The sequence below is a fragment of the Necator americanus genome, chromosome V (genome assembly GCF_031761385.1).
Source record: "Necator americanus strain Aroian chromosome V, whole genome shotgun sequence".
NCBI classification, from domain to species: Eukaryota; Metazoa; Nematoda; class Chromadorea; order Rhabditida; family Ancylostomatidae; genus Necator; species Necator americanus.
In genome coordinates this window covers 26,200,895-26,212,270 of record NC_087375.1, presented here as the reverse complement: position 1 = coordinate 26,212,270, position 11,376 = coordinate 26,200,895, and the positions used below count along the sequence as shown (strand labels likewise).

The 11,376-nt window shown below is 45.0% G+C and overlaps 4 protein-coding genes across 6 annotated transcripts; all 4 read left to right on the top strand.

Annotated features, from left to right (window-relative positions):
* Positions 1-4,012: 4,012 nt before the first annotated feature.
* RB195_015269 (uncharacterized protein) lies at positions 4,013-8,719 on the top strand (the record flags this gene model as incomplete). 2 transcript variants are annotated; one of them, XM_064205897.1, is made up of 9 exons in its annotated part: positions 4,013-4,029; positions 4,087-4,137; positions 4,192-4,284; positions 6,046-6,149; positions 6,216-6,356; positions 6,410-6,482; positions 7,899-7,980; positions 8,054-8,122; positions 8,660-8,719. In XM_064205897.1, 9 exons carry the CDS (start codon positions 4,013-4,015, stop codon positions 8,717-8,719), a joined length of 690 nt encoding a protein of 229 aa, XP_064061778.1. The 2 variants fall into 2 exon arrangements, with proteins under 2 accessions (XP_064061778.1, XP_064061779.1); XM_064205898.1 differs by lacking the exon at positions 8,660-8,719 and having other exon boundaries at positions 8,054-8,146.
* On the top strand, positions 8,706-9,320 carry RB195_015268 (uncharacterized protein; the record flags this gene model as incomplete). Of its 2 annotated transcripts, none has more annotated exons than XM_064205896.1 (1): positions 8,706-9,320. In XM_064205896.1, the coding sequence occupies one exon, from the start codon at positions 8,706-8,708 to the stop codon at positions 9,318-9,320; it is 615 nt and encodes a 204-aa protein (XP_064061776.1). The 2 variants fall into 2 exon arrangements, with proteins under 2 accessions (XP_064061776.1, XP_064061777.1); XM_064205895.1 differs by having other exon boundaries at positions 8,940-9,320.
* A 73-nt stretch (positions 9,321-9,393) lies between these two features.
* On the top strand, positions 9,394-10,486 carry RB195_015267 (uncharacterized protein; the record flags this gene model as incomplete). Its single annotated transcript, XM_064205894.1, has 3 exons — positions 9,394-9,453; positions 9,538-9,629; positions 9,685-10,486. 3 exons carry the CDS (start codon positions 9,394-9,396, stop codon positions 10,484-10,486), a joined length of 954 nt encoding a protein of 317 aa, XP_064061775.1.
* A 48-nt stretch (positions 10,487-10,534) lies between these two features.
* On the top strand, positions 10,535-11,236 carry RB195_015266 (uncharacterized protein; the record flags this gene model as incomplete). Its single annotated transcript, XM_064205893.1, has 1 exon — positions 10,535-11,236. One exon carries the CDS (start codon positions 10,535-10,537, stop codon positions 11,234-11,236), a length of 702 nt encoding a protein of 233 aa, XP_064061774.1.
* Positions 11,237-11,376: the final 140 nt, after the last annotated feature.

Sequence of the window (11,376 nt, the reverse complement as noted above, 5' to 3'; positions counted from 1 at the left end):
GAATCTGAGGTGGAACGGATTTCAGGTGGAGTATTCGTATACGGGTTTGGGAGACTACGGGGAGGGGGTGATTCCGTCCATTTCTTCCTAATTGCCGTAAAAAACGGCCCGGAAGACACGGCTTCAGGCGTTTTGGCGCACTATTTTGTACAGGGAGTTCGACTGGAGCGCGCCAGCCTTGTGCGGCTTCATGCGTTTTGGCGCACTATTTTGTACAGGGGTTCGACTGGAGCGCGCCAGCCTTGTGCGGCGCCGCATCTTCCAGGCCGTCTTTTTAACGGCAATTAGGGAGAAATGGACGGAATCACCCCCTCCCCGTAGTCTCCCAAACCCGTATACGAATACTCCATCTGAAATCTGCACCACCTCAGATTCGTAGGGTGATGCCTTTAATTCAATGATAGGGTCAAAAATTACGTTGCAGGGAAGAAAACAGCAGTAGGTAATGGGAAAGAAAAGATATAGTCGGGTCAGAACGACATGAAGCACGGCGCATTGCACTCGATGAGGTGCGGTGGATCCAGCGGTTGGAGTCGAAACTACAGCGATGAGTAGTGGCAGCAAGGGTCTCTTCTCGATCCTCACCGTTACACTTCACCAGACCGCTTCGAGAGCTCCCACCTGCGCAACCGCATAGATCGTTTTGACTCCACCATAGTGTATATTACACTCAAGATGCGCGCCAATCTTGCATACAAACGTTTAGGAAAACGACAAACAAAAAAAACAGTAAATTACGGTAGCACATGAGAACTGTCAATTTGTTCTTCTACTAGGTGGCTTTGCTTTGCGCGTCAGTGCGCAAGAATGGAACAAGATCTCTAAAGAAACCAGCGCTAGAGTGAGTGACAGAGGCTAAAAGAAGAGTTGAAAAGAGGCGAATACAAAGCTCATGGTATTTTAGTCTACTTCATATCTTATTATATATAAATTATTTTCCTGAGATTTCATTCATGTCCCATTCGAAGACTGCAATCTTTCTAATAGCAACCACTATTAGTGACGTTTGGAGGAAACCAACAGAAGAATGGATTTTAAAAAAAATCAACGTATCGTTGAGAGCTACCCTTTCCACTACCTCTCGAATGGATTGCTTGATGATATTAGTTCTTCAAAGCTCTAAAATGTTGAGATCATTGAAGCGCATGTCAAGACAGTAAGGTGATTCTGTCAGCAGTGAAAGTGGGACTTGGTGTTCATTGTCTACTTTAATGTATTCTCTTTATTTTATATGCTTTACTCTCATTCTCAGTACCATTTCGATAACTCTGGAGTCAGCCAGTTGAACAAGCTGACTTTCTGAGATATAGCAGAGAGATATAGCTTGAGGAGGTGGATATTTTCGCTTCCTTTTTTGTGAATAGGGATCAGCTATGACTTGCTTGCTGAAGTCAAAATGGCTTATCATAACTTAGCTTTCCAAACCCTTTCATTTCAATGTAAGCATCACACTGTTGAAGATGGAGCTGAACAGTCCAAGTGAAAATGAGTTATAATGTCGAGGAGGGAGGAATCTTTTGGTTGCCCAAGGCTTCTACCGACGAACGCTGCTCAGCTGACTTGAATGCCTTCTTTAGGTCTGTGAAAAAAAGACGTAACTGCATCTTGTACTCGCATGATGCTTCACTAATTTTTAAAACAGTGTACATGTGGGGATAATACTTTTTGCAAACCCTACTTGCTCCCATGGCTGTAGTTTATTTGGTGCTCTTTTAGTCCTTTGTTCTGTACGTGTATTGAACATTTGGACGACAGAGAGTGAGCTTGGAGGGTGACAGTTACCGCCTCCTCTTCTCATACAACAACGTGGCTTTGCTTGTCTTAATTTCTTCTTCACTGGATAGGAGCCTTACGTTCCGTCAACTAATATATGAAACGGCTTTCCAAGCTGTTGATGAGGGTCTGTGATACTTCTCTTTCATCGAACTCGAATCAGATCTTTTTGAAAACGGATGTCGTCGGCCCTTTATAGACGCGACTAAACATATCATTGAGATAGAAAAGACCTTTTACGTATCTACAGTCGGACCAACCCACGATCTTCGGTGCGGTTGCGTAAGCGGCTGCAGTCCGAGCGAATCTAGGAAAATGTGAATTTGAAGCCAGCCACATTGACTTCGTTACCATTAGGTGCTGTCTTTTTTGTAAATTTTCTCCAGGTCCAGATAGTATTTTTCGAGTTCTCCTTCGTTCCATTTTCACGTTTTCGTAGGCATGGGGCGAGTGTAGTGTAGCGGCTAGAGGTGCCGCTTCCTGCACGATCGATCGGAGGTTCAAATCTGCCCTAGTGCTCACCAAGCCTTTCATCGTTCCGGGATCGATAAATTGGTACTAGACTTGCCTGGGAGGATAAAAAAACACTTACTTGACAAATAGGGTAGCCCCCGCAAGTCATTGTGTAGGCCAGTTACACGTTTGTAAACCGCAACGATTCTGAATTGAAGTGAACGTGGGGGCGCATCTCAAGTGGATTGATTAACGCCAGACACTATCCTTTATCCTTTATAATGCCTAGAAATGCCACGAAAGTCCTAACGCAGTCATGTTCATTCGACAGAACACATGCAGTGTTAGAGATCGAATTAGAGACCGTTCATATTCTTCCCCTGTCAACCACTGCAGCAGGCACTACATTATTGTGAACATGTTCGTCTCCTCTAGTAGAGTTCGTCGAAGTGAAATCACGTGAACTTACTAGTGCCTTTTGACAGTAGTTGACGTTGCACGTAGAGCTGTTCATCCGACAACGCCCCTTCGCAAAATCGGTAGCAAAATGTAGACAAAGTACATTTTCCGAATGAGACGTTTCTGCGTCTCATAACGCGATGCTTTTTCGTACGGCCTGGACAATCAATCATTATTTCGTTTCGAACACAATGTATGCACAACACGAAACCGATGTCGGGATCTCTGTGCGCAAATATAGAGTTCGGAGTGTACTTTACTAATATGCGCGTGATTCCAATCATTCGCCTCTCTGTACACGTTCTGGTTACCCCAGCTGTATTCTCATTGGTTTCACTTGGATAGGCTGCTGAGGAGACCTTACTGATTTTCGACTACTTGCTCGTGGATGTGGTGCACAAGGGTGGGGCGTTTTAACGTACATCGTAGGAACAAACGCCATTTCTCACGGTATTTTTCAGGACGATCAAGGGAAATTGAGCGGAACCACGCACGCACTCGTAAACTACACTTCTAGCTATACATATGCCCACAGAGATCCAAACATCGTCTTTTCTTCTTTCAAAAGAAAAAAATGGTATGGGGACCTGTTTTTCATTCTATGTTCACGATAATAGTCATCTTCGATCAAGTTGCTACTATCCCAGATATCTTTTTCGAATTTGATGTGATATGAATTTCACAGAGCCAAAGATAATACGGGGACGTAGCTTGCAAAAACGGGTCTGATCTCGCTCTTCTCTCCCTGGATTGCTGTAAACAGACAGCTTTGGAATGCGCTTCCTTACGACGTCCTCTATTACGTGCCACCCATGCTCCCCACCCCGCCTGGTATTCGTCGAAAATCCATTCAGAAGCCCAATGGACAATTCATTTCATTTCAAACGGTAATAGGCTGTTGGAAAGCGAGCCGATACCGAAGCCGAAGAGGAATTTCCAATGGACACTCCTACACTATCATACGGTAGGGCATGACCGCATACATTGCGGCTCATAAACGCAAGAATATCCTAATGCAGCCAGTCGTGCCCGAAACGAAGTCATCGATATCCGCTACCCCTTCGAGAGGCTCTCAATAAAAGGCAGGAGTCGATGCCTTATTTTTATAGTTTACCAAAATCTGGAAATTTGGCCGATGTTGAGAATCTCGTGTTATTATCCACTTATGATCCACAATGAAGAACAAATGAGGACCCGATATACAAGATTTGTACTGCACCACTATACTGTTACACTTGTTTTTCTCAAAGTCTTTCCAATGGTGATAATTTCTAGAGCATGATGATAACTCGGTAAGGTTCATTCGCTTAAGTTGCTACTATAATTTATGTCTGTCATCCTAAGGTGAGATCTTTGAGAAGAATGTCTCTTTTCATGATATCAAAATACGCTCGCTTGCAGCAGCAGAACAATGCCAGATGAGAACAAATTCGAACCAAATATGGGAAATACGTTTGTTATTTTTATTCTGCTGGGCCAAGTGCTCACTAATGGCGGTGTTTCTAGACGCGAGTACGAACATCTCCCGAATTTTGTTGATAAATGTTCTACTATTCGCCTTTTGGGAGTTGGTGTTCGGTGTGGAACTGACAACGGAAAGTAAGCAAAAGCAACAGACAACTGAGGCTCCTTTAAGCATAACCAGCAATTCTATCAATAATAGCTAAGCAGTTACTGTATCAGTGTATCACTGCTTTACTTTGTTGCTTTGTACAGTTCGAGGGTTGCTGGAAGACTGTTGGCTCATTACTCAAGCTTCAGTTAGAATCATTCGGTATAGTTATAGCGAAGAATATCTAACATTCTAATATGTAAGCGTGAACTGCATGTGAAAACGATTTTTTAACGAACAATTTTTTTTTATGTAACAATGATGACCACCACCCCATACTTTCCAAACTGTTCCATGGTGAAAAAAGCATACTTTCAAAAAAAAAAATTAATTAAATTTGATCAGTCGAGATTCGCTGACAAAGTTTAGGATTTCTTGGAATGTTCGCGTTGATTGTGCGATCCCCTTAGATTTTCTGTCACAGAGAAAGACACTTGTTATTTACCAGAATGAACGTCCGGCTAAAGCCGGACTTCAGGCTTTTTTTTTTGCTGTTCGCTTCGTTCGTCTTCATCGACCAATAAGAAATAACAGTGGCGACATTTTTGTAAAATTAGAATTGCTTTTTTCTATTAACGCTTTCTTCAATTTTTTACCCGAAAATTTAAGATTTTTTAAGCATAGATGAAAGATTTTCCCTAAACGCTCAGCTCTATATTTGGAGAACAATCAAATTTGATTTTACATCTATGTTTCTCTCGAACCTCCGCAGTTTGGAAACGTCATTCGAAGTATGAGTTTCTTCCATTCTTAGCCATTAGCAAAGGATGATGTGCTAACATGAAGACGTGAAGAACACCACTGTACTGATAAAAATAACGTTCTACATCAGGTCGCGCAAACTGTTGGCTACTATGTGTTGCATTTAAGCAGTCGTTCGCACGTGCGTTTCCTTTTTTCGAGGAAATTATGTCAGCAGCATCAGGAAGACATGCTGGGAAATAGAAATGCGAAGGAATAACAAAAACCCATTCTACCGCGTTGTGGATTCCGCGCACCATTCCGACCGCGTGGGACTCGTCTCACCCGATTTTATCGCCATGAGGCTTTAGCGCACCAAACTGACGTCATGGTCTCCGTCTCCCTCTCTTTTTGGAATTTCTTGACTGAAACATACACATACAAAGACGCACAGTCGTGACGGAATAAGCTCGTTATTATACAACATGATATAATGATATGATAATTTGCAAATTTGCGAGTATACATTCACATAGAAGGTCGTTTACCCTCACCAACATATGAGAGAAACTATCTTGGCCTATCAAAGCCAACATCGATGGCTAAATAAATTTGAACAATGGATAAAAGGTAGAGTGTTCCCCTATCAGGTGCATGGCGATGGTTCGGCACCTCACTGGTGTAGAGTTTGCACCATTATGGAGTATTTTCGTGACACACACATACACATACATATACACATACATATACACGTACACACATACACATACACATACACATGTATAAACACAAGGACTAAGCGCGTAACTATATAGTCGCTAGGAGCGTGGTGAAACCCTCGCTTGCACCACCCATCGGTGCAGTTTGCGGTCCTAACTCGTTTCCAATTGCTGCCTCCGCCGCGCCGTTTCGAGCGCAAATGTACCGCAACTACCCACGCGAATCATGTCGTTTTCACCCGACTATAAGGCTGAAGTTCCAGAATAATGTTTGTGAATGCAGTGAAATGCATCTAGACAGCTACTGACCAGTGTTGGCTGTACGGCTGTTGCTGAAATCGTTTTTAGACAAGTGATCACACTAACGGTTCGATGGCTTGACACTACCACCGATGCGCGTGACAAATGGGCGAGGATCAACAATTCGGTCACGCATCACGCTACCACGAGTCGTACGCTTACTCCTTTTCGGATAATTTCCACGGATTAGTACTTAATCAACCGCTTCTCGTTTCTAGCCTCCTTGCATGGCATGCTAATCTGTGATGGTCCATGTCACAGTATTGTGGACTACACAAAAATGGTGGAATATCCGGATTGTGGTCATAAAATATGTAGAAGGTGTCAGTTCAATGAACTCAGCGTTCCGAATGCGGACGGTGATTTCTTCCTAAGTTATTCTCTATATCTGCAGCGAAGAATTCTGTTCAAGGATCGCCAGGATGTTGCGTGCCCATGTGTGTTCGGCAAACGCTGATAAACAGAGTGCCACTGGGAAAATATCGGTGTGTTTTTATAATCAATTTAACTTCGCTGCAGAGCCATGTCAAATGCACATACCACGAATATGAGGTGGTGCGGATTTCAGATGGAGTATCCGTATACGGAGTCGTAGACTATGGAGACAGGGTAGTTCTGCTGATCCCTCCCCGCATCACTGCAAACAGCCGCCTCCAGAATCCTGTTTTGTACGACGCCATCTATTGCAACGCTCTACCCCTTGCGCCTCCTCCACCCTCCGATTCGTCGAGAATCAATTCGGACTGCCTCGATAGGCAGTAAAGGACGCTACAGGTGCAAGGTTGGCGCGCTGCAATAGAAGGCATCGTACAAAACAGCATTCAGGAGTCGGCTGGTTGCAGTGATTCAGGGGGAGGTGAGCGGAACCATCCCGGTCTCCATAATCTACGACCCCGCATACGGATACTCCACCTGGGAATTCGTACCACCCCAGATTCTTGGTATGCCGCCTTTAAAGATAATCCTTATATTTTCTACGTGCTACTCATCCGATAAAGAAAGGTAGCATTCACAACTCATTTTCGTGGACAAGAGTCCTCGGATTTACACAAATATCAGCAATGTTCTTACCTCTTTTCATCAAAATTTCTGAAGGATTGTTCAAAGATCTATTCAAAGTGAGCGAACGTAGTCACAAACAAAAAAAAAAGAACAAGAAAGAAAGTAGTGATCGAGTATCTGTTGTTTGTTAGAGAGGTGGATAGAGTGAGATTGGATTCGAAGTCCACTAACTCAGCCTATGCGATATCAATACTAAAAGACCAGACGACAGATTGGTTGATGTTGGCCCAATTTGTGAATTTCAATTCAAGAAGCTCAAGTTCAATTCTGGGTTGTAGAGATATAATGATAGAGGTTTATAATTGCGTATGCAGCCTATACCATAACTTGAGTACAACGATTTCTTGACGGTGTGCCCCCACCCCTGGAAAATTCTTGTACTTGATTATCGAGTATGCGGGTCGATAAGAAGCTAATTGGCTCGAGTGGGACGGTTTCGAAGCATCGACCTTTGGACCATTCATTATCGTCCACAGTTTCGGGAGGTTATATGAATTTTTTTTTGTAATCAATCTTATTTCTTCCTAGGCAATAAAAAGAGAATCCTAATCCTTTGCTGAGCCGCGCTTGCATCTACACTTCGTCGAACGGTTTTGGTTACCTGAACAGACTGGGATTGTGGGAACATGGCCTGCGTACGTAACCGCAACGTGGAGAAAGTGACGCTAAGCATGACTACTCGCACTGCATTTCTACGTACTCTTATTAAGACAGCCTTATGAGCTAGTCGCAGTATTTCCCATCGAGATTTCGAAGCTCCCAAAAATCATCTCAATCATTCGGAAATTTAATTTTCAAGTGTACAAAATGTGCTTTGTTCTTGAAGCTCATTTTTAAAGTCGTGAAGCTCGACAACAAGGAACACCATTTCTTGGAGTGAAACAGTCAGCGACTAACATGTCCTCACCTCAAACGTCTGAGGTAATTTTGGGATTTCCTCCTTCGCCTACAAAACCTTTTTTATCTATATTTCGCTGAAAAGTTTTGCTTACAGAGGAATCAACCTTCAAGTACGATGGTACCAACGGAACTCCTACATGTGAAGATTTTCATATTGGAAAAGGTGAGCAGACAGCGACACGGTTAGGTACAAGATGTCAACTCGTATAGGACCATCTCATGGGATTTCGTATTAATTTGCCACTGGTGTTTCATATTGGGATTGAATTCGAGTTTGGTGTGCAAAGTTGTACCATGGATAGGAACTGTTATGTGCATCTTTCAAATACGCCACGAAGTATTTCTAAGAACTTTGACAGTAACTTGAATATTTTGGTTTTATCCTCGAAACCTCCACAACGGTTTACCGCCTCATAGTGGAGTGGAGGTGACTCTGGGCGCTGAACTGCGATGCACAGCGGAGGTTCGTCCTCCGGCAGGGTTTCCCAAGCTGAGAAGGAGTTCGACACATCCGACATTCCGACTTTTCGGAATCGGAAGCCTAGCTAAGAGTAAACCACTGCTAAGATTCACCACCGCCTTTGCAAAATGTAGCAAGGTGGCTCCCTGATCCATATAGGTTGGGCGACGACCTGTGGTGAAAGCTAAGCTCGCCGTGGCATGACTGCTTAGTTTGGGAAAAGTCTTTTTGCCACTTCAGCATATGCACTGCACATTGGGCCCAGCCGTCTCAGACGTCGGACGGTATGGCGACTGGTGAAAGGCGATCAAATCTCAGGTTGCTCAGGACGTCATTGATTCTGGACGAAGGCGACACGCGCACGACCCGCCATGGAGACTGTCTCAGACTGCGTACTTACGAAGCGGGAACAGTGTTCAGGGGCGCTGACCTGCATCCCCTTCTCGGAACTGCAGAGCGCATCAAATTTCGCGTGATTGCTCTGCAGGAGACCAAGTGCAGAAGGAGCGACGCACGACAGATGAATGACGGTACACTCGTCATTTGTGGAGAGAAGGTTCCGTCGCGAAATGTAGGCGGTGTTGGTTTTGTTGTGCACCCATCTGCCGTCCATCTCGTCGATTCTCACGAGATCCTGTCACCTCGTCTGGCCATTCTTCGCCTCCGCCCTCTGCCCAAAAAATCCATCAGTATCATCAACTGCAACTCACCAACATCAGCAGCTGATGATTCCGAATTGGACACGTTTTACGAGGAGCTGGAGGAAGTAATCCGCAACAAGAAGTCCTTTTACAAATTCGTTGTCGGAGACTTCAACGCAAAACTAGGAAAGGCCACAGAAAAGGAATACAGGATCGGAAGATTTGGACTTGGGACCGGAATGAAAATGGCAATCGTGTAGCCGGGCTGTTGTCCGCCGCTCGCCTCTTTTATGGGAACTCTCTTTTCATGAAGAAAGATCATCGTCGGTGGACATGGGAATAGCCCAATGGCGCGACTCGTGCGAAGATCGACCACATACTCACCAGCCGGAGGTGGTGTCTACTTGACGTCTCATTAGTACCACCCTTTTGGAGTGGTTCTGATCACCGCCTCCTTCCTGCGGAAATACGACTTAGCCACATGATGAAAAGGAACATCTGCTATTGACAACGAAGGAGAAAAGAAGTCGTTTACGACGATTGCGTACTCGAGGACTCCTTGCTCCAAGGTAGGTCCTGGCACATCGAGGAGGACCCAAAAGTGGACTACGAGATACTGCTTAGAGAATTACGAGCCTGTGCTGAGCGTGCCTCGAAGCCGTGCACGACAAACTTGGATCGAATTTCGAAGACCACCAAGGAATTGTTGGAAAGAAGAAGGGCTTTAAGGCTTGATCCGAATGCATCGCACATTGGGCGGTTATTAACAAACACTAGCTGCAGAAAAGCGTTGCAGGAGGATCTTTTGAAGTACAGGCAGAAGATTCTAGAAGCAGCACAAAGAAGAACGAGTCGAAAGAAGTGCCGCAAGGATCTCCGCGAATATATTCCGCTAGCAGCCTTGCTGAGCGAAGACGGGACTCGCACGTCTTCTCGTCGAGAGATGGAAATCATTACGGAGAAGTTCTACTCGAACCTTTTCCGTCCATCAACTCCTGTGTCAAGCCCAATCATCCCCACTGGCGAAGCTTCACCACGGATTCTCCCTTCGGAAGTACGAGTCGCTATCAAGAGCATGAAACCTGGCACAGCCCCCGGACCTGATTTTATATCAGCAGACTTTCTTCGGGCTGGTGGCCATCCGCTTCATATAATCTTAGCAGCGTACATGACATCCTATCTTCAGAAAGAAAGGATCCCAGACCAGTGGAAGACCTCGCGAACCGTTCTTATCCATAAGAAAGGTGACCGAGAGGACCTTCGAAACTACTGTCCGATATGGTTGCTGAGCGTGTTATACAAAGTATTCACCAAGATCATCCTCACACGCATAGGACGCTGGATGAAGCCCAGCCTCAAGAACAAGCTGGATTCCGCCAGGGGTTCAGCTGCTTGGACCACATCCAGACCGTGTCGAGGGTCATAGAGGTTTGCCGGGAATACCGCCTGCCCCTTGTTCTAACCTTCGTCGACTATGAGAAGACCTTTGACAGCGAATACAATACTGTCAGCGCTGGTCGATCAAGGTGTGGACGCGTCGTTTGTGAGGACATTGGCCAATTGCTACGATCGATGTACGACTAGGATACAGCTTTTCCACCGCCCTCTCACCATACCCATTGGAAAGGGGGTACGACAAAGCGATACTATATCGCCAAAGCTGTTCACGGCTGCATTGCAATGGATAATGAAATCACTTTCCTGGGAAGAAAGGGGCATACGTGTTGATGGAAGATTTCTTTCGAACCTTCGTTTTGCGGACGACATCGTTCTCTTTTCGAGCAGTACCAGTGAAGCAGAAACGATGCTCAACGAATTGAACGAAGCAGGGAAGAGAATAGGACTACGAATAAACAGAAAGAAGACACAGTTCATGAAGAACGCCCACTGCGAGGACGGAAGAGTACAACTTGAAGGCACCCAAATCGTGGAAACTTCGTCATACGTATACCTCAGGCATTCTATGAACATGGAAAACGACTTGAAGGAAGAACTGAATAGAAGAATGAGAGCAGCATGGGCAGCATTCGCAGCCGTCAGGGAAGCTACGGACCAACTGACGGACCAAGATCTTCGTGCCCATCTGTTCAGGGAAGAGAATAGGACTACGAATAAACAGAAAGAAGACACAGTTCATGAAGAACGCCCACTGCGAGGACGGAAGAGTGCAACTTGAAGGCACCCAAATCGTGGAAACTTCGTCATACGTATACCTCAGGCGTTCTATGAACATGGAAAACGACTCGACAGTTCTTCCACTTTCCAATTCTCTTACGCAACGGAGACGTGGGACACAGACACCATTGCCACGTCTAG